This window comes from Cottoperca gobio, chromosome 4, assembly GCF_900634415.1.
Source record: "Cottoperca gobio chromosome 4, fCotGob3.1, whole genome shotgun sequence".
Taxonomy (NCBI): Eukaryota; Metazoa; Chordata; class Actinopteri; order Perciformes; family Bovichtidae; genus Cottoperca; species Cottoperca gobio.
The window spans coordinates 6,726,947-6,749,674 of record NC_041358.1 but is presented as its reverse complement, the minus strand read 5'-3'; the positions used below and the strand labels follow the sequence as shown (position 1 = coordinate 6,749,674).

At 45.3% G+C, this 22,728-nt stretch overlaps 2 protein-coding genes and 1 pseudogene across 3 annotated transcripts in view; 2 read left to right on the top strand and 1 right to left on the bottom strand.

The window, feature by feature from the left end:
- Positions 1 to 8,664, bottom strand: part of LOC115006934 (pre-mRNA-splicing factor 38A-like) — a 35,634-nt pseudogene extending 26,970 nt beyond the window's left edge.
- Positions 8,665 to 16,118: 7,454 nt separating this feature from the next.
- Positions 16,119 to 22,728, top strand: part of LOC115007578 (interferon-induced protein with tetratricopeptide repeats 1B-like) — a 52,887-nt gene continuing 46,277 nt past the window's right edge. Inside the window, exon 1 of the mRNA XM_029430515.1 lies at positions 16,119 to 16,173. Within this exon, the coding sequence (XP_029286375.1) occupies positions 16,166 to 16,173 (8 nt within the window). The 5' untranslated portion in view covers positions 16,119 to 16,165. The remainder of the gene's footprint in view (positions 16,174 to 22,728) is intronic.
- LOC115007574 (interferon-induced protein with tetratricopeptide repeats 1-like) overlaps positions 18,163 to 22,728 on the top strand; it is a 34,252-nt gene continuing 29,686 nt past the window's right edge. The window contains exons 1-2 of one of the 2 annotated variants that reach the window (XM_029430511.1): positions 18,163 to 18,251; positions 18,651 to 19,272. In XM_029430511.1, coding sequence (XP_029286371.1) covers positions 18,169 to 18,251; positions 18,651 to 19,272 — 705 coding nt within the window. In that variant the 5' untranslated portion in view covers positions 18,163 to 18,168. Of the gene's footprint in view, positions 18,252 to 18,650; positions 20,275 to 22,728 lie in introns of those variants that run through there. The other variant, XM_029430508.1, reaches the window with a different exon arrangement.

The following is a 22,728-nucleotide window of genomic DNA, read 5'->3' as shown; positions in this document are numbered from 1 at the left end:
TTGTTCCCAGCCTTTCTCTGTGCTCCCTCATTCTCTTCCTCACACAGACAAAATGAAACATGCACACACCATAATATTGACAGAAATGTAATCTTTCCTACCAGTGTTCATTATTATCAACACTGAACATTGTGTGCAGTGTTTTCTATTACCATTGTACCATTGTCTTGGCAGTATCGTACTACCTAGTAGCTTGAGCGCAGCCCGTTTGACATTGGGATATTTTTCCATTGGCACAGTTTTCCAGAACTCAAGGGTCCCTTCCCTCAGAACAGGTTCCAGTCGGTCTTCCTCAGAAAGTACAATCATCTCGAACTGGGCCACCGCCTCGTCCGTGACTAGCGGGGCTTTCAAACAGTCCGTCTCTGCATTAAAAGGGTCGACGAGGAACGTAATCTGTGACCTTTTCAGCTGTAGATCATGGAACCGGGTCGTAAAGTTTTCGTGCAGGGTTTCAACCAATGTTGCATATTGGGCTGTTTGCTTTTTCAGAGTGGCACCGGTGGCTTGTCCCCTTGCTTTTAGTAGAGAGGGAAAATGCGCTAATTCTCCAAGCAACTTGATATGATGCAAGCGTTACGGTCTCCGAGTGCTTCGGTTTTTTTTGGGAAAACTGTGTGTGTTTTTCTGCCTGACTTTTCAAGGTGTTTAACTTCTGCTTGCGAAGTTCAGTACCTTTTGAGAGTTCCTGGTCGATGTTAGCATGGAGTGAGGTGAAATGGCGCTGAAGATTTGAAGCCTTGAAATGGGCTAATGATGTCTGGCAAAATGGCTTGCAATTGCGTTCAATAAAAAAATATGAACTCTCCCACTCTACTAAAAGTGTCCTATGTTCGTCTTCATATTTTCGCTTAGCTGTGCATTTTTTCCTGCCATTTTAGGATCGAACAGGCATTTTTATGATTGGCTCTTGGGCCACATCAAAATTAGAAGGGCTGTCATACTCTCATACTGACACCACACATACAATATTCGATATGAACTGAAGAAAGAGCAAGTAAAGCAAAGAGCCGCGGGTATATATATATATATATATATATATGTGTGTGTATATATATAGATACATATACATATACATATATACACACACATATATATATATATATATATATATATATATATATGTATATATATATATATATATATTTATATATATATACACACTTACATACATACTGCGCTGAAAAAGCCTGGACTCTCATGAGGTTTAGCACAGATAAAATGCCGCTGGCTCTAGATTACTTCCTGAAGGCCATCGAGATGCAGCCGGATATGGTGGAGTGGAACACCTGCCATATCTTAGGGTTAATGTTTGCTTCAGAGCACAGCAGCACAGCAGTGGGGGCTGACATCTTGGATAAAATGAGAATCGCCAAAGGAAAGGATCCAGAGAACTTGTACCTCGCAGTTCACTACCTCGACCAATGTGCTAAGAAAGGAGAAAGAATTGAAGATGAAGCACGTGAGCTAGCCAGAGAGGTTTTGAGAAATCCTGTCAGCAGCTCCAGTGGTATTAAACCATTACTTATTGTTTACAGAAACTATTTATCTGTTGATGAGGCCATTGATTTGGCAGAGGAGGTTCTGAGAAACCATCCAGATGAGCGTTATCTGAAGGGATGTGCTGCACTCTGCTACAGATGGAAGATCTTTGACAATGACAGTCGCCGAACACAAAGCCTGATGGATAGAGCAATCAGTCTCCATGAAGAGATGGTTTCTCTTTACCCTCATTCCTCAATTAAGAAGAAAATAGACCTTGCAGATATATATGCAAAGTCAACTAATGGCCTAGCTAAAGCTGAGCAGATATACCAGGAACTGCTAGAAAGGGATCTTGAACCTGTAGACAAACAGATGCTTTACTACAACTACGCACAACATTTAAACTTCCATGGACAGGATCGCAACAGGTCACTCGGATATCACATGCAGGTGGCAGAGATACGGCAACAATCCATCTTTCGTGAGAAAAGCATCAAAGTTCTGGTGAACATTAGAGACAGAGGCAGGGGCAGAATGTGTAGAGAAATAGAGGAGTTTCTGGAAAACCTGCAAGAGCCATAGTGTTTTTAACAGCACTGGTTCTGAATCCAGAACAAATATAGGTATTGCATTAGCAATAACATCTGTATATACTTATTATTTTGATTACTTACACGTTAATTAAGTTGCACGTTTTTTTTCTCTTGGTCGTGTGGTCCAGAAGGCAGCAACACCCACACTCGGAACATGTAATATACGATCAACTCATTGTTGGTTTTAGTCTATAAATGGCTAACAAACAAAAGAACCTGTATATTTTGAGCTGTCTCCTTTTAAGGCAGGTTTCAACAAGTGTTCATTGAAGACAACACATATCTAAATACCTATACATTAGCACTGAAAAACTGCCAGCTGTAGTACACAAGTACAAATGTGTTGTAAATGTTAGTGAATAATAAAACTTGGATTTGTAATGCAGCTTAATTTGTTCTATCACCTGAATTTGTCAGGGTTTTTGGACTGCAGTTGCTCTTTGGACCATGTGGGGTCGCCACCGTTCATTTCTGTGTGTCATGTGCTTGTCTTTATTGTTTCATTGGTTGCACCTGTTCCTTGTTTGCTAGCCTTTATAACAGCAGGGCCCTTCCTGTAATGACTACAGGGTCTTTACTGATGAGATGCGCCGGGTTTTCGACCATCCAGTAGGAGGAAAAGACGCTGGTAACAGACTGATCCAGCTGCGTCAAGGCGGCTCTAGTGTGGCAGAGTATGCTGTGCTCTTCCAAACCCTGGCTCCTGTAAGTGGGTGGAATGAGGGGGCCCTGATGACAGCGTGGCCTCTGTGGCGGAATCAAGAATGAGCTGGCAGCTAAAGATCCGGTGTCAGACCTGGAGTCCCTAATTGACCAGACTATCCGTCTCGATAACCGTATGTGGGAGAGGCGTCGCGATCGACAAATGGACAGTCGCCCCAGTTCCGGAGTCACAGCTTCAACCTCCGCTCCGCTTCAGTGGCCTCGGGAACCTCAGAGTAACCCACCTTGTCCTGAGGAGCCAATGCAGCTTGGCGGTACTCGCCTGTCCCAGGCAGAACGGAACCGGAGGATGAGGGAGAGACGCTGCCTCTATTGTGGAGGCCCTAACCACTTTCGTTCCTCATGTCCCGAGCTTGCGGGAAAAGCCCAGCCCCGTCCAGGAGAGGGAGAACTGTGACGGGTGCGACTCTTACTCCCTCAGCCTCGACTTCGTGCCTGCAGCTCCCGGTCACCATCTCCTGGGAGAACCAACATCATCCTCTTCAGGCCCTCATTGACTCTGGCGCTGCAGGGAATTTCTTGGATCTCACCCTTGCCAGGGCCCTTCACCTTCCCATCTCCAGGCTGGACCATCCACTCTCAGTGACCGCCTTGGATGGTAGGCCCTTGGGACAAGGTACTGTGACTCATGTTTCCTCTCCTGTTTTGTCTATTTTTGGCAATCATCACGAAAAGATTCAGTTTAATCTTATTCATTCTCCCGAGTTCCCTGTTGTGCTAGGGTTCCCCTGGTTATCTCACCACAGCCCTCACATCAATTGGTATTCAAGAACTGTGGTTGAGTGGGGTCCCAATTGCAAGTCCTCCTGTCTCCTCACTAGAGCTGTGCCTCCAGCCCCTAAGCTTCCTAGCTCTCTCTCGAGTTGTCCCGAGTCCCCTCAAAGTACCACGACCTAGCTGAGGTATTTAGCAAGAGGAGGGCCACTTTCCTGCCCCCTCATAGGCCCTTTGACTATGCCATTGATCTCCTTCCAGGCTCTTTCCCTACACGAGGTAGGATCTTCTCCCTGTCACCCGCTGAGACCCAAGCTATGGAGGATTATATCAAGGACTCCCTGACTGCTGGGATCATTCGCCCCTCGTCCTCCCCTGCTGGTGACGGATTCTTTTTTGTTGGGAAGAAAGACGGCGGCCTCAGGCCATGCATAGATTACAGGGGGTTAAACAAGATCACGGTGAGGAACCGTTACCCCTTGCCTTTAATGACCACTGCTTTTGAACTCCTCCAAGGGGCAACCGTCTTCACCAAGTTGGACCTCCGTAACGCCTACCATTTGGTCCGGGTCAGGGAGGGTGACGAGTGGAAGACGGCGTTCAACACACCAACGGACCACTACGAGTACTTAGTGATGCCGCTTGGCTTAACCAATGTTCCAGGCACTCATCAACGAGGTATTGAGAGAGACGTTGAACCGTTTTGTCTTTGTTTATTTGGATGACATTTTGATTTTCTCCAAGTCCCTCCATGAACATGTCCATCATGTCAGAGTCGTCCTCCAGCGCCTGTTGGAAAGCCACCTCTTTGTCAAACCTGACCTCCTTGTCATGGTTGAGGTGGACGCCTCGGATATGGCAGTGGGGGCTGTGCTCTCCCAGCGTCCGGCTGATGGAAAACTCCGTCCGTGTGCCTTCTTCTCTGCTCGCCTTTCGCCTGCTGAGAGGAACTATGATGTTGGAGATCGTGAGCTCCTGGCTATCAAGATGGCCTTGGAGGAGCGGTGCCACTGGCTGGAGGGGGCCCAACACCCTTTTGCTGTTTGGACCGACCACAAAAACCTGGAGTACATTCAGAGGGCTAAACGTCTCAACCCCAGGCAGGCAAGATGGGCTCTTTTTTTTAATAGATTTGATTTTGTTTTGTCCTTCCGCCCCGGTTCGAAGAACCAGAAGCCTGGTGCACTCTCTAGATTGTTTCACAGGTCAGATGGTGAGAGAGTTCCAGTACCCATCCTCCCGAGCTCGAGGATTGTGGCTCCTGTCCGATGGGGAGTCGAGTCACTGGTTCGCCAGGCCCAGAAGAGGGAGCCAGACCCTGGGAATGGACCCTCCAACCGGGTATTTGTCCCAAGTTCTGCAGTGGGGGCACTCTTCACGGCTTACCAGCCACCCGGGAGCACGCAGGACTCTGGAGTTTGTTAAGAGGCGGTTCTGGTGGCCTGGCATGAATGCGGATGTGAGGTCCTTTGTTGCTGCTTGCTCTGTCTGTGCCCAGAGTAAGAGCGCCCGTACCCCGCCTCATGGTTTCCTTCACCCTCTACCCATCCCCAAGCAGCCCTGGTCCCACATCTCCTTGGACTTTGTTACAGGCCTTCCCCCCTCTCAGGGAAACACAGTCATGTTGGTTATTGTCGACCGCTTTTCCAAGGCGTGTCGGGTCGTTCCCCTGCCCAAACTCCCTTCGGCACTAGAGACCGCCGAGGCTGTGTGCCAGAATGTCTTCAGGTTCTTTGGTCTCCACCTGGATGTGGTCTCGGATCGTGGGCCCCAGTTTACCGCGCAGTTTTGGAGGGCCTTCTGCAAACTGATTGGGGCTACGGTCAGTCTCTCCTCAGGGTTCCATCCTGAGTCCAATGGTCAGACTGAGAGGCTAAATCAGGACCTGGACACCACCCTCCGATGCCTGGCCTCCTCCAATCCATCATCATGGAGCAGGTTTGTGATATGGGCTGAATATGCACATAATACCTTGTGTTCTTCTGCTACAGGTCTCAGTCCCTTCGAGTGCCAGTTTGGTTTTCAGCCTCCACTCTTCCCTGACCAAGAGACTGAGGTGGGTGTTCCCTCGGCCCAGAGCTTTGTCCGACGGTGCAGGCGGGTCTGGCGCAAGGCCCGGTCTACCCTGCAGCGGTCCGCACGCCAGTACCAGCGCCATGCCAACCACCGCCGCAGACCTACACCACCGCTACGTCCGGGGCAGAGGGTCTATCTGTCGACACGGGATCTTCCTCTACGGGGGGAGTCCCGCAAGCTGGCGCCATGGTTCGTGGGGCCCTTCAAGATCTTGAGGAGGATCAACCCAGTGGCTTACCGTCTCCAACTTCCTCGGTCCATGCGGGTCAATCCCACCTTCCACGTCTCTCGCCTACGCCCTGTCGCCACAAGTCCTTTGGTCCCTCCAGCTAAACCCCCTCCGCCCCCCAGAATCGTTGATGGTGGCCCTGCTTATTCAATCCACCGCCTAATGTATTCTCGCCGGGTGGGGAGGGGCCTTCAATACCTGGTGGACTGGGAGGGCTATGGTCCTGAGGAGCGGTCCTGGGTCCCGTCTCGGCATGTTCTCGATCCGGGCCTCATCGAGGCCTTCCATCAGAGCCACCCTGATCGCCCGTGTGGGAACGTCAGGAGACGTTCATAGGGAGGGGGGTCCTGTCAGGGTTTTTGGACTGCAGTTGCTCTTTGGACCATGTGGGGTCGCCGGTGGTTTCACCGTTCATTTCTGTGTGTCATGTGCTTGTCTTTATTGTTTCATTGTTTGCACCTGTTCCTTGTTTGCTAGCCTTTATAAGCTGCCTGTTTTCTTCTGTTCATTGCTGAGTCTTGAATTGTTGCCGGAGGCCAAGTTTGTGAATTTTTGATCCGTCTCTTGAAGTGTCTGTTTTTGTGTCTCGAGTTCCTGAGTTAACTGCATTTTTACTCTTTAGTTCTTGAGATCCTTTTGCTGCCTGCTTTTCGGATATCCTCTGTTGATCCTGTTTTTGCCCAGACTTTACCTGTTAGTTGTCTGGATGTATTTTGAGTTTTGTCCTGCCACCTGTTCTAAAAGTAAAGACTTTTTTGACTCACTGCAAGCCTGTGTCTGTCTCTGCACCTGAGCCTATCACCCCAACAGACCCTGTCAGAATTACAGCCAAATGCAACTGATTGTTTTCATGTATGTAAGCTGTGTCTCAGTTGTACACTCTATAAATACTATGAAATATACATTACTAAGACATTCTGTTGGACGTCAACCAAACTACAACTTTTAAAGCTACTGCCAACATTATATTTGAAAACCTTTAGAGAAGCAAAACATTAGTTAATTCATCGTTTTCCAAAAACTAAAATCACAGTAACACTGAATTTTATGTTTGAGATTTCAGAATAATTCCTTGGAAATAATAATTTGGTACTAATTACAGGGGAAAACAGTAATTTCCTCAAAAGAAATGCTGAAGTTTTTCCCAAGTAAAGATTAATTCATTTATTGATTGATGATTGAAAACTTTATTGGAGCCTTGTTTAATAATATAATTTCCCAAAGACAAAGTATAAATGTTTGCATGTTCAGCCGACCTTTTGGCAATATAGTGTAACATGAAACCCATAGACTGTTGAAAACACAGCTGTAATATTTGTATCATGTCTTATTTTACTTGACAAAGTTCCTTGTAAATAAAATCCCAGGAGCGTCATGTCATGTCTCGTCGAGTTTGTTGAGTTTTTCATGTTGTAACTTCCTGTTTTGTTGTGTAACTACCTCTTGTTTCTCAATCCAGATCCCTTTACTTCCTGTCTTGGTGTGGTTTCCCGTCATCAGAGAAGCGAAACGTGAGGGCGGGGGGGCATCTGTGTTTTCATCACTGATAAGTGGTGCAGACAACACAGTACCACTCGACTTCACCTTTTTGAACTTAGGGTGTATTTTTCATTTTAGGGAAATGTTGTAGTGTAATGCGGCTGTAGAGGTGACATACGGCTGTAGAGAGGGCATACGACTGTACTAGACTATGCATGATAACCCTGTGAGCACCTCTCACACAGGCTAGATAAGGATGTGTAATGTCTCATCGAGTTTGTTGAGTATTTCATGTAACTTCCTGACTTTGCTTGAAAACAGAGCGGGTTTGTTTGCACATTAAGCACAAAGGGTTCGACTCGTGGAGAACAAATAAAAATTCCTCTGTCCACTTTTCCTGAATGTTCCTATGCTCGTCTTGTATGGCTCGTACCTTTCTTTTTTAACGGGAGCAGCTGTTGTCTGTCCACAAACCACATCTCCAGCATCTTCCTCTCGATTTACGGTGGTTTGATGCTCCAAAGACAAATCTTAATTTTCCTCGTTTGTCACGCTTTGTTTCTGTCCAACAGGTGTGCAACTTTTTAATAAGAAATCGATCCATTTTACGTCTGTAGAAACACACGCAAACTAGCATGTAATGGTGAAACGAGTCGTCCGGACTAACGCAGGTTGGTCGTAGTATCCTCCAATTTAAATGTTCAAATTTAGCGATATAAATAATTTTTTTGCAAATGTCCATATTCACAAGCATGCTTATGTTAACATATTTTTAATGAGCTTAAGTTAATTTATTTCTATACTAGCTCACCATGTATCTACCCGTCCAAGAACACATTCACCATTGTCGTGCTGATAGACCGCCAAAACTGGCAACTCCGCAGTGAGTCAGTGTCGGCCGAGCAAGTTTAAATATCTTGTTTCTGTCTATATTTGCATCTTTTATCAATTATCATGATCAATTATTTGTATTATTTGTAGGCTAATAGAGCAGACACTGTGTTTTAATGGGTTGTATGTAATAGCCCTGCTTGTTTTTAGTGTTTTTATGAAATATCTGTATTGACTCCATAATCATATCTATCCCCCCCTTTATTTAGCCCACTGCCACGCGAGCCACCAATGGCTTGGCGAGCCGCAGGAGGCTCGCGAGCCGCGCAATGAGTAACACTGCTCTAGAGCACTGATACGAGGACGTGTCTTTTCTGTAACACACACACACACACACACACACACGCACGCACACGCACGCGCGCACACACACACACACACACACCAATGCATAAACACTTGAAACAAGCTGTGTGTGTGTGAGTGTGTGAACAGACGTGGTGTAAACGTACCTGAAGTCGAGGCAGAATGATGTCACACATCCTCTCTGAGTGAAGAAGCTCGTCAATGAACTCATCCACATGCATCAGTTCAAACTCTATTACAAAAAAGAAAAACGATTTCTGAACGATTTCCTCATGTATCCACAACATATTCAGAGTTTAAAAACCAACGTTGTCAAAACAAATATTGACATTATGGATCCTGTGGGAGAAAATCCCTGAAGCTTGGGCCGGATGTCCTCAGGATCTTCACCACACTATAACAATACTTCTATATTGCTTTCAAAAATCAACAGAGTTCAAGGAGTTTCAATAGAATAAGAGTTTACTGAAGAATCAACACAGTACAAGCAAACACGAGTCGGTCCAAGGAGTGATTGAATAACAAATCACACACCTCTTAGTTTATATATTTTCCTTATCTTTCAAAGTTGACACCATTGTTCCAAAAAGTCAGTGTCCACTGTGCACCAGTAGTTATCTTTTTCTTCAAATACTCCCTAACTTTCCCACAGCAGAGAAAAAAAACTGTGTTTTCAAATACTCCTGACAACAGCACATTCTGCTGACACTTTATCTATTCTTACTTAACTAGTGGTGTAACTAGTAACTAATGTTATTTTAGCTGTTAACCTTTACTTTCCATGACCTCACCTTCTGCCTTTACACCATTAAATCTCAGTGTCTGTCGTATAGACTAAAATACTCTAATGATTAACAGTATACAAATATCTTCATGTTTCAGGCAGTTGCTAACTAAAATAATTATTCTGCTTCAAACAATATCCCACAATCCTTCAAGTTAACGAGGATGTTTTTATTCCCTCCCTTCTTTCTTCATTCTTTACTTACTTTTGCCTCTTCGGTGTGTCTTGTTATTTTCCTTATAGGGAGTTTAAAGTGTGTATTTTCTTTCTCATTTTCAATATTTTTTACGTTTTCTGGTCATTTTATTTCCACACTGACATGGATATAATTCTGGTAGAGAAATTGGAGAAACGCCTAACACATCTATAAAATTTAATGAAATAACTATTTTCTTTCCCTTGCTCCTTTTCATCCTTCCTGTCTTCCTTGTTCTCTTCTGTCTTACTCAATTTCTTTACTTTACTCTTCTTCCTACCTTTCTATACCTTCCTTGCTTGTGTGCTCCTTCCTTACCTCTCTCAGCCATCTTTTCTTATCTCTTACCTCATCCCTTTTGGTCTTTCCTTTCATCCTTCTGGCCTCCTTCACTACTTTTTCCCTCCTCTTCTGTTACTGTGACACTCCTTTCTTCATCCATTCCTTTATCATTTTACTTCCACATTTTTACTGCTGCTTCATTTATTTTACCTTACTTTGCTCCTTGCTGTCTATCTGATCATGTTTATTTGTGTTGGAAAAATATTCCTAATAACACCACGAAGTCAGGATCCAGATCAAATAAAAGGGTTTAATCAATATTCTTGCAAGAAGGAGCCGAGTTTTATTCATACAAAGGATGATCAAATTCACGCACATACAGGTTGTAAGTTCTGCTGTGTTGCTCACCGGAGCAACTCTCCCAGCCTCAGTATTTATACCCATTCAAAGGACAGGAAGTCATGAAGAGCTTCCAGGTCAGTCTTCCTTTGTTCAACAAGATGGGGGTTTACAGTAAACACAGATGTACTAATCAACTCAGGTCCCAGACGTACTAATTCAACCGACTGAGGACTGTTCTTTGATTGAGCAGTTCACCTCCTGTCCCCTGCTGTGTTTAACACTCCGTCGTTCCTCCTGTCCCCTGCTGTGCTTAAGAATGAGTATTTCCTGTATTTTCCTATAAATTTGTCACATACACACTCAAACACAGTACAATGTGTCGTGCAATTATTTTGTGTCAAGCTCCCAAAAGCAACTCACAAAAAAAGAAAGAAATATTTTCTTCCTACGCATTCAAGGCTGCTTACTCAATTTCTATCTTCCTCCCTTTCTCCACATGAGATGAACAGTGGTTATGCAAACATAGCAAACTTGAGATTATATTACATTAACCTACCAAGGATGTGTTTTTAATAATTGTTATTTTTATTCTCCATCAGTGCTGCTCAGAGTCAAAAAACTAACTCCAAACTGGAGGTCCTGCAGTGTCACTTCACCTGGACACCAGCAGGTCCTTACCTTTACATCTCAGTGAAAAACTGAAGGACATCGGCACCGAGGAGGGAAACAGCTGGCAGGGTCACATTTACAACCTGCGGGGGTTCATTGAATACAAGCTGGGGTTCACTGAAGAAGCCCAGAGTTTCTTCAACAAGGCTACATGATGAGAAACGCAGATGAGTGTCCCTGGTTAGTGGTGAACTACGGGAACCTGGCTTGCCTGCACCACCACCTGGGAGACCCAGCAGAGAGTGAGAGAGAGAGAGCCATCAGGATGCAGCCGGACATGGTGGAGTGGAACACCAGCCATGTTTTAGGGTTAGTGAATGCTTCAAAGCACAGCAGCACAGGGCTGGGGGCTGACATCGTGGTGAAAATTAGAATCAACAAAGAACAGGATCCAGAGAACTTGTACTTTGCTGTTCACTACCTTGAGCAAAGTGTTAAGAAAGGAGAAAGAATTGAAGATGAAGCACGTGAACTAGCCAGGGAGTTTTGAGAAATCCTGTCAGCAGCTACAGTGGTATGAAACCCTTACTTAGCGTTTAAATAAACTATTTATCTGTTGATGAGGCCATTGATTTGGCAGAGGAGGTTCTGAAAAACCATCCAGATGAGCGTTATCTGAAGGGATGTGCTGCACTCTGCTATGAAGAGAAGATCAATTTCAATTACAGTCTCCCAAAACGAAGCATGATAGACAGAGCAATCAATCTCCATGAAGAGATGATTTCTCTTTACCCTCGTTCCTCACTTAAGAAGAAAATAGACCTCGCAAATATATATGCAAAGTCAACTAACGGCCTGGCTAAAGCTGAGCAGATATACCAGGAACTGCTATAAAGGGATCTTGAACCAACAGATGCTTTACAACATCTTCGAAGCTACTGGGTGCCTAAATTTCCCCCGGGATCAATAAAGTATCTATCTATCTGTAACCATGGTGTTTTCCTTTGCACTGTATTGTAAGAACATAGTGAACTCTATAGCCTTTGAAATGTGCTTTTCTGAAAGCTTTGAGTTCCATCCATCTAGCCATCCATCGTCTACCGCTTATCCGGGATCATGTCGCGGGGGGCAGCAGCTCCAGTAAGGAACCCCAATCTTCCCTTCTCCGGACCACATCCTCCAGCTCCGACTGGGGGATCCTGAGGCATTCCCAGGCCAGTGAGGAAATATAATCTCTCCACCGAGGCCTGGGTCTTCCCCGGGGTCTCCTCCCAGCTGGACGTGCCTGGAACACTTCCCTAGGGAGGCGCCCAGGTGGCATCCTTACTAGATGCCCGAACCACCTCAACTGGCTCCTTTCAACGTAATGGAGCAGCGGCTCTACTCCGAGTCTCTCACGGAAGGCTGAGCTTCTCACCCTATCTCTAAGGGAGACGCCAGCCACCCGTCTGAGAAAACCCCTTTCGGACGCTTGTACCCGTGATTTCATTCTTTCGGTCATGACCCAGCCTTCATGACCATAGGTGAGGGTAGGAACGAAGATCGACCGGTATATTGAGAGCTTTGCCTTCTGGCTCAGCTCTCTTTTCGTCACAACGCTGCGGTAAAGTGACTATAATACTGCCCCTTCTTCTCCGGCCAATCTCTCGCTCCATCGTCCCCTCACTCGCGAACAAGACCCCGAGGTACTTGAACTCCTTCACTTGGGGTAATGGCTCATTCCCTACCCGGAGTAGGCAATCCACCGGTCCACCTCAGTGACTTCCATCAGGGAAATTGATGATGATCCCCCATCAGATTCCAGCTCTGACTCTACCATAGAGGGCGTGTTAGTCGGATTCAGGAGTTCCTCAAAGTGCTCCTTCCACCGGCCGATAACCTTCTCAATTGAAGTCAGCAAGGTCCCACCCTTGCTGTACACAGTTTGGATGGTTCCTCGCTTCCCCCTCCTGAGGTGCCGGATGGTTTTCCAGAAGCACCTTGGTGCCGACCGAAAGTCCTTCTCCATAGCTTCTCCGAATTTCTCCCACACCCGCTGCTTTGCCTCTGACACGGCAGAAGCTGCCGCCCTTCAAGTCCTTCGATACCCTGCAACTGTTTCCGGAGTCCTCCCGGATAACATAACCTGGAAGGACTCCTTCTTCAGTCGGACGGCTTCCCTGACCACCGGGGTCCACCACGGTGTTCGAGGGTTACCGCCCCTTGAAGCACCTAAGACCTTGAGACCACAGCTCATCACCGCAGCTTCAGCAATAGAGGTTTTGAACATCGCCCACTCAGGTTCAATGTCCCCAACCTCCACAGGGATGGCTGAAAAGCTCCGCCGGAGGTGTGAGTTAAAGATCCCCAGGACAGGGGCTTCCTCCAGACGTTCCCAGTTCACCCACACTACCCATTTGGGTTTACCAGGTCTGTCCAGAGTCTTCCCCCACCCCTTGATCCAACTCACCACCAGATGGTGATCAGTCGACAGCTCCGCCCCTCTCTTCACCCGAGTGTCCAAAACATGCGGCCTCAGATCAGATGATACGATTACAAAATCGATCATTAACCTTTGGCCTAGGGTGCTCTGGTACCACGTGCACTTATGAGCATCCTTATGTTCGAACATGGTGTTTGTTATGGCCATTCCATGACTAGCACAGAAGTCCAACAACAAACGACCGTTCGGGTTTAGATCAGGGAGGCCCTTCCTCCCAATCACGCCTCTCCAGGTGTCTCCATCGTTTCCCACGTGTACGTTGAATACGTATTTTGAAGTCAACATGGATGAGCATTAAACAAATGAAGCTGTATAACAATATCTCCTAGGACCTAGGACCTAGGCCAGGGGTCGGCTTCCTTTACTATCTAAAGAGCCATTTTTCCCATCTTCCACCAAATAAGATTTGTCTGGAGCCGCAAAACATGTTTGATAACACAGCTTATAGATGTAATATATAGTTATACTATATGTGTTGCATTTATGAAATTACAGAAAGACCAAAAAAGAAACTGTTGCTATGTTTACCTGTTTCAACAAAGGAAAACACCAAACTCTTTTGAAGAGAAGGGAAAGATACACTGGCATGTTTAGGCTTGAACTTTGAAATAAATTAAACACAGTACTATGCAGGGCTATTTGAGTCCTCCCCATATTTGTTGAATAAAATAAAATGAATATAATATAAAAAAAATGAAATGAATAAAAAAAGTAGTCCACTTTGAAATAAACAAAACGTATAGCTGCAGCCTAATATCTTAAAAAGAGTAAACTATTAACTGCTAAAAAAATAGGCCAGTTAGTATTTAATTTTGTCCGTTTCAGTGTGTTTTCATCCAAATGGAGGTGGTGATCATTTCTTTGGCTTTTAAAAAATTCACAACAGCCTCACAAATGTCCCACAAAATGTCTTTCAACATTACATTTTCTGTTGTTTGCTCTTTTCTCGCCACATATCAAGCACACTGGTAAGCCAGCATTGTTGACAGGGAAAACAAATGTATCTGTCCACGCAGAATTAAAAATCTTTTTTTGGTTTTATCCATGGTTAGCATACCGGGTTAGGCGGGGGTCTGCAACTCAAGATAAGCCACCTGCAGAGAAAGGCACCGTGCCCATAGACGCAGTAGAATGTGACGCATTTTTTAGTTGACAAAATATTAAAAAATATTTTATTTCAGTGTCACAATATCACCTCGAACTCCAAAATAAGAGGTATTCCCTTTGAAAGATTGTCCACTGTGCAACAAAAAATACATGTTCCATGTTTTTTTTTTGTCAAAGCTACAGGGAGCCACTACAAAGGGGTTAAAGAGCTGCATGTGGCTCCTGAGCCGCAGGTTGCAGATCCCTGCCCTAAGCAGTTTGTAAATGTAAATTGCTGTTGAATTATTACGTTGAACCGAATACACTTCGACATAATACTCGTTTACAAGATTACATAGTTAATTGATTTGTAATTTACAACAAAGGTTACAGCTGTGAGGGCAAAGTGAGCTTTTTGGACGAGGCCTGGACCCACAAGGCCCCACATTAAGCTGACGGTGACTGATATATAATTTACTGCCCGAATATATTCATTTGTGATATAATGATTTACTGAATGTAATTGTTAACTACAGAAAATAAGTGTTACGTACTGTATGTATGTATTTACAATGCTCATGCAATCTGTGTGAGTGAAAGCATGCTAGAGGTACACTGAAGAAATACCAAGTAAGACATCTGCGCAAATAGGCATGGACACGCCTATGTGCCTACAAAGGGGGTCAATAGGACCTGACTCCAGCCAACCGATGAGAAGAGGACAAGACCCCAGCGGGGGTGTATATGAAAAATGTTTAGTTGGAGGCAGGACGATTCTGTGGAACAGGGGGAGAGAGAGGTGCTGTGAAGTAGGATCGTCCTTAGCTGGGTATATCTTCTATGCTGTCATATCACATTAATAATTGCTTTTATATAAATAAGAAGTTTACTGGATTCATTTGAGGTAGAAACTCTGTCTCCAAATTAAAAACACGACACTGACACATATACTGAATAGGCTTATATTATGATATCATAATATTTTATGAGAAGGTGCAGCCATTAAACTAATGTGGTATCTTGGGGTTGAATATTTCACTCAGTGTGGCATCATATTATAAAGAAGAAAAGTGCGATATAATTAACTAATATATGTATCCTCTTGTGTAATAACTGACAAGTGCTCGTATTTACATAGCTAATGTGAAGAAATGTTAAGTACTACATGTATTAAATAAAGCTCATACTTAGACTTGTAAGAAGCTCAACTCACTCATAACTGTCTTATTATATCAGGGATAACTGTGACTCATTGTGATCATAATCACTGTGATATTGTGAATGCGTAATATGAGAGCGCCCCTGACAAAGTCGTTCGAAGACCCCGTAGGATGTGACGTGATGACGTCAGACGTCAAAGACCAGAAATTATATATACACGGATGTAACCAGTAAGCGGGACCATTCTGTTGACCGGGGGAGAGAGGAGGCTTGTGAAACAGGATGGTCACCCAGCTGGGTAAATTTTCCATGCTTGTCTTATCATATTAATAAATGCTTTGTTGAACAAGAAGTTTGTTAGATTGATTCGCTGTAGCCTCTACGTCTTCCAAATTGAACACTAACAAAAGCAAACTAATTAATTTAAATACACTACATGAGTCACGTCTTAGTTGTTTTTCAAGATATGTGGCTTTAGGTTTCTATTCCTGGGAAACAATAGTCAGGTTGGTGTGTTTAGACAAAACAAAAATGAAAACGTTTGACATTCACTTCGACTTCAGTGTGAACATATAAAGCTGCCTGCTCAGCAACATCTCATCATTGACAACAAAGTAGGAGTTGGACTTATCTGACTTTGTACCAGCGAACCTAAAGGTGCATCAAGAGCAAAAACCAGACGAACTGTCTAATATTTAGAGAACTGCTGAGTCGAGGAAACAGCTGAATGATGAGATGAGAAACTGCTTCTGCATCTAAAGTAATGACAATCATTATGATGTATTTTCTATCTTATTATTATTGAGCCCCAGAGATCCAAAACCCTCACCTTTAGTCATGAGCTTTGAGTAGTGACCGAAAGATTGAGTTCACAGACAAAAGTAAATAAGCTGAAATAAGTTACCTCAATAGGGTAGCTGGGCATAACATAAGTCATAGGGTATGTGAGCAGAGACATACGGAGGGAAGGGCGCTTTCCTTCAGAGGTTTTCCGTCCAACTCTTGAAGACTCCGGGGTATACCCAGAACACGCTGAGGAGATTATTTATCTCATCTGGTTTGGGAACACCCTGGGGTCCCTCAGGAAGTGCTGGACATTTTGCAGGTGAGAGGGAATGAAAAAAGGATGGATGTTTTATTTTCCTTATGACTGTCTATTCAGTGCTTCTTACTTCATTCCTTCCTTCCCTCCTCCCTTTCTCCACATCAACAGTGGCTATGCACTCATTGCACACGTCAGACTCTGATAAATTTTAGCACAGATAAAATGCAGCTGCCTAGCCATCAGGATGCAGCCGGACATGGTGGAGTGGAACACCTGCCATATCAAAGGGTTAATGTATGCTTCAGGGCACATCAGCGCAGACCTAGGGGCTGACATCTTGGAGAAAATGAGAATTGCTGCGGCATGACTCACAACACCGCTTCACGTCCGGGCAAATGCCCGGCCAATACCCTAGATACCCGGACATGGGGTTATGATGGCTTTTCGGAACCAACAACTGTGTATTTTCCTGACCTGTTTGTGTGTCACGGCTCACACGGTACAGCCTGTCCCTAATCACTGAAAAGTGGGGGTGTGTCAGTGCGGCGTTCTGGTTTAGTGGGGAGCCATCCACACTCACTACTTGCTCGAAAGCGTGACGGAGGGTCTCATCTCGAGACTGCTCGAGGGGAAAGTCCTCCACCGGATGTAACTGCAGGGACGAAGCTGACGAAGCTCATCACAAGCCTCCTCCGGCCCCGCACTCCCCTCGCCGGCGTTCGCCACCTCCGTATCCCCATTGAACACTGCCGGGAGAGGAGTCTGGCGGCGCCACAACCCGGAACAACTGCCCCACCTCCATGCCGGACAGTCCCGCCACCACCCCAGGGCAGGGGTGGTGGGGATTCAAAACAATAGTCAGGCGGGCGTGTTTAGACAGAACAAAAATGCAAACGTATGACATTCACTTCGACTTCAGTGTAAACATATAAAGCTGCGTGCTCAACAACATCTCATCATTTTCAGCAAAGCAGGAGTTAGACATATCTGACTTTGTACCAGCGAACCTAAAGGTGCATCAAGAGCAAAAACCAGACGAACTGCTGAGTCAAGGAAACAGCCGAATGATGAGGTGAGAAACTGCTTCTGCATTTCAAGTAATGACAATCATTCTGATGTACTTAATATCTTATTATTATTGTGCCCCAGAGATCCAAAATCCTCACCTTTAGTCATGAGCTTTGGGTAGTGACCAAAAGATTGAGTTCACAAACAAAAGTGGTCGAAATAAATTCCCTCAGTAGGGTAGCTGGGCTCAGCATAAATCATAGGGTATGTAAGTTCAGACATACGGAGGAAATTAAGCTTTCCTTCTGCGGTTTTCCGTGCAAATCTTGAAGACTCCGGGGTAGACCTAGAACACGTTGAGGAAATAATATTTATATATTATAGAATAGAATTTATATATCTCATCTGGCTTGGGAACACCCTGTGTCACGACGCTGGATTTGCGTTTCCTGTTTTATTTTGAAATGTTCCCTTCCCCTTGTGTCATGTCTTGTATTATTTCCTGCCCTTGTGTATTTCCCTTTCTCCCCCAGGTGTGTCTCGTTCCCTTCATTAGTTTCCTCCTGTGTATTTGCCTTTCTCTCCCAGCTGTGTCTTGTTCCCCCATTTAGTGTCGGTGTGTATATATCCCTGTCTGTCTCAGTGTTCTTTGTCAGTTAGTTATTTTTGTTACTCTCATGTTCTGCTCATGCTATCCATGTTGCCGTGTGCGTCCCTCGTGTACTTTCGTGAATCTTCGTGCTATCCTGTGTCAACCCTGGTTCGTGTTTTCAGTTCTATTTGTTACCTCATTTTATATATTGGTAAGCTTTTGCTATATAAAGCTCTCTTTTGTTTAACCTCATCTTGCTTTTTGCATTTGGGTCCTCCTTATTACAAAACGTAACACCCTGGGATCCCCCAGGAGGAGCTGAAAATGTTGCTGCTGAAAGGGAATGAAAGAAAGATGGATGTTTTATTTTCCTTATGACTGGGACATTCATGTTTCCTTTCTTTGTTTACTTGTTTGCTGTCTACTCAGTGCTTCTTACTCCAGTCCTTCCTTCCCTCCTCCCTTTCTCCACATGAGATGAACAGTGGTTATGCACTAATTGCAGACTTCATCACATTAACCTACTTATGATGTGTTTTAATAATTGTTATTTTAATTCTCCACCAGTGCTGCTCGGAGTCAAACAACACTGGTGTCCAAACTGGAGGCCCTGCAGTGTCACTTCACCTGGGATCTGGACACCAGCAGGTCCAAACTTTTCCGTTGCAGGGAAAGGTTTGAGGATTTCTTCACCGAGGACGGACACAGCTGGCTGGGTCACATTTACAACCTGCGGGGGTTCATTGAATACAAGCTGGGGTTCACAGAAGAAGCCCAGAGTTTCTTCAACAAGGCTACAGAGGCCTTCCGTCAGATGAGAAAAGCAGATGAGGGTCCCTGGTTAGTGGTGAATTACGGAAACCTGGCTTGGCTGCACCACCACCTGGGAGACCCAGCAGAGAGTGAGGCTTACCTGACAAAGGTTGACGCCCTGATGAATGAATACCAATATCCATCTCAGGACGAGCTCCACCCAGAGATCTACGCTGAAAAAGCCTGGACTTTCATAAGGTTTAGCACAGATAAAATGCTGCTGGCTGCAGATTACTTCCAGAGAGCCATTAGGATGCAGCCGGACATGGTGGAGTGGCACACCTACCATTTCAAAGGGTTAATGTTTGCTTCAAAGCACAGCAGCACAGGGCTGGGGGCTGACATCTTGGAGAAAATGAGAATCGCCAAAGAACAGGATCCAGAGAACTTGTACTTTGCAGTTCACTACCTTGAGCATTGTGCTAAGAAAGGAGAAATAATTGAAGATGAAGCATGTAAGCTAACCAGGGAGGTTTTGAGAAATCCTATCAGCAGCTACAGTGGTATTAAACCATTACTTAGGGTTTACAGAAACTATGTATCTGTTGATGAGGCCATTGACTTGGCAGAGGAGGTTCTGAAAAACCATCCAGATGAGCGTTATCTGATGAGATGTGCTGCACTCTGCTACAAATGGAAGATATTTTTCAGTGACAGTCCCCCAAAACAAAGCATGGTAGACAGAGCAATCAGTCTCCATGAAGAGGTGATTTCACTTTACCCTCATTCTTCCCTTGGGAAGAAAATAGACCTTGCAAATATATATTCCAAATCAACTAATGGCAAGGTTAAAGCTAAGCAGATATACCAGGAGCTGCTAAAAAGTGATCTTGATCAGGCAGGCAAACAGATGCTTTACAACAACTACGCAAAATATTTAAACTTCCAAGGACAGGATCGCACCAGCTCACTAAGATATCACATGAAGGCGGCAGAGATACCGCAACAATCCATCTTTCGTGAGAAAAGCATCAAAGTTCTAAAGAACATAAGAGACAAAGGCAAGGACAGAATGTGTCGCGAAATACAGAAGTTTCTGGAAAACCTGCAAGAGCCATAGTGTTTTTAACAGCCCTGGTTCCAGAACAAATATAGGTATTGCATTACCTGAAAATAATCAGTAAATTAATCAAGCTTTGTCTTTTAAACGCAGGTTTCAACACGTGTCTGCACTTTAGTAGTTAATGGAAGACAGATGTTAGATATTGTCACAATATCTAAAAGATTATTTGTAAAATTGTTTATATAGCCTTTGCAATTTGCTTTGCAGTTAGCTTTGTTTTGTGAACTATAAAACTCTTTGATTGGTACTGTAATACTTAACTTGATGTATAAACTGAATATTATCACCAGCTGATTGTATGTATAGAAAATATGTCTCTCTTGAGAATGAGAACCTGTGTCTCAATGAGATTTTACCTATATAAATAAAGGCAAAATAAAAAAATGTCAATCATTGTCTAAGTTGTATACAATAATAAATATGCATTATGTACACCAATAAAAGTTATTTAAGTGTTTTTTTTTGTTTTGGTGGTTACTATATACAAGAAACTTAAATACATATGGGGCATCTGTGTTTTTATCACTGATAAGTGGTGCAGACAACACAGTACGACTCAACTTCACCTTTTTGAACTTAAGGTGTGTTTTTTATTATAGGGAACTTCAATTATTGCAAACTTAAACTGTCACCCGGTTTTCAACAATACTATAAATGCGGGACAAAATTCTAGACAAATGTGGAACCGGGAACCATTACCATACCGTGGTGGAGAGGTTTGTGTTGTCCCTATGAACCTGAGAGCTGTGTTGTCTGCAGCCTGGTGCCCCTGGTAGGGTCTCTCAAGTCAAATTGGTCTCAGGCAAGGGGCCGGACTAAGAATGGTTCAAAACAACCGCATGATCCCGAGGGAAAGAGAAGGAGAGACCCTGCCTGGAGGAAGCCCGGGGCCCCCGTCTGGAGCCAGGCCCAGAGGGAGGGCCCTACAGCGAGTGGCTGGTGGCCGGGATTGTCTGGGAGCCCGGTCAGGCACAGCCCAATGAAGCTACGTGATGCCTCCCATCCATCCATCCTGTGGGCCCACCACTCATGGGATAAACTGCTGGTGTCGGGTGCGCTGTCACACGGGTGGCAGTGATGATCAGGGACCTCGACGGACCAGACCCGGGCAGCAGAGGCTGGCTCTGGGGACGTGGAACGTCACCTCTCTGTGGGGGAAGAAGCCAGAACTAGTGCGGGAGGTGGAGCGCTACCAGTTGGATCTGGTGGGGCTTACCTCTACGCACAGTCTTGGCTCTGGAACCGTACTCCTGGATAGGGGTTGGACTCTATTCTTCTCCGGAGTTGCCCAAGGTGTGAGGCGTCGGGCAGTGTGGGGATACTCATAAGTCCCTGGCTGAGCGCCACTACATTGGAGTTCACCCCGGTGGACAAGAGGGTCCCCTCCTTATGCCTTAAGGTTATGGGGGAACAACTCTGACTGTTGTTTTTGCCTATGCCCCAAACAGCAGTTCAGAGTATTCGGCCTTCTTGGAGACCCTGAATGGAGCCCTGCAGGGGGCTACAGTAGGGTACTACGAAGTCTTGCTGGGAGACTTCAACGTGCATGTAGGAAACGATGGAGACACCTGGAGAGGCGTGGTTGGGAGGAACGGCCTCCCTGATCTAAACCTGAACGATCGTTTGTTGTTGGTCTTCTGTGATAGTCATGGAATGGCCATAACAAAGACCATGTTTGAACATAAGGATGCTCATAAGTGTATGTGGTACCAGAGCACCCTAGGCCAAAGGTCAATGATCGATTTTGTGATCGTATCATCTGATCTAAGGCCGCATGTTTTGGACACTTTGGTGAAGTGAGGGTTGGAGGCTGATCACCATCTGGTGGTGAGTTGGATCAAGGGGTGGGGGAAGACTTTGGACAGACCTGGTAAACCCAAACGGGTAGTGTAGGTGAACTGGCAACGTCTGGAGGAAGCCCCTGTCCGGGAGATCTTCAACTCACACCACCGGCGGAGCTTTTCAGACATCTCTGTGGAGGTTGGGGGCATTGAACCTGAGTGGGCAATGTTCAAAACGTCTATTGCTGAAGCTGCGGTGAGCAGCTGTGGTCTCAAGGTCTTAGGTGCCTCAAGGGGCGGTAACCCTCAAACACCATGGTGGACATCCGTTATCCGGGAGGACTCCGGAAACAGTTGCAGGGTACCGACAGACTCGAAGCCGTGCTTCTGGAAAACCGTCCATCACCTCAGTAGGGGGAAGCGGGGAACCATCCAAGCTGTGCACAGCAAGGGTGGGACCCTGCTGACTTCGACTGAGAAGGTTATCGGCCGGTGGAAGGAGCACTTTGAGGAACTCCTGAATCCGACTAACACGCCCTCTATGGTAGAGGCAGAGCTGGAAGCTGATGGGGGACCATCGTCAATCTTCCTGTTGGAGGTCAGTGAGGTAGTCAAACAACTCCACAGTGGCAAAGCCACAGGGGTTGATGAGATCCGTCCAGAAATGCTGAAAGCTTTGGGTGTTGAGGGGCTGTCTTGGTTGACACGCCTCGTCAACATTGTGTGAAAGTCTGGGACAGTGCCTAGGTGGTGGCAGACCGGGGTGGTGGATCCCTTATTCAAAAAGGGGGACCAGAGAGTGTGTGCCAACTACAGAGGTATCACACTTCTCAGCCTCCCTGGTAAAGTTTGGTGGCCTAAGGATCTCATCGTTGCTCTTTTCAGATGATGTGGTCCTGATGGTGTCATCGGTCTGTAACCTTCAGCAGTCCCTGGATCAGTTCGCAGCCGAGTGTGAAGCGGTTGGGATGAGTATCAGCACCTCAAA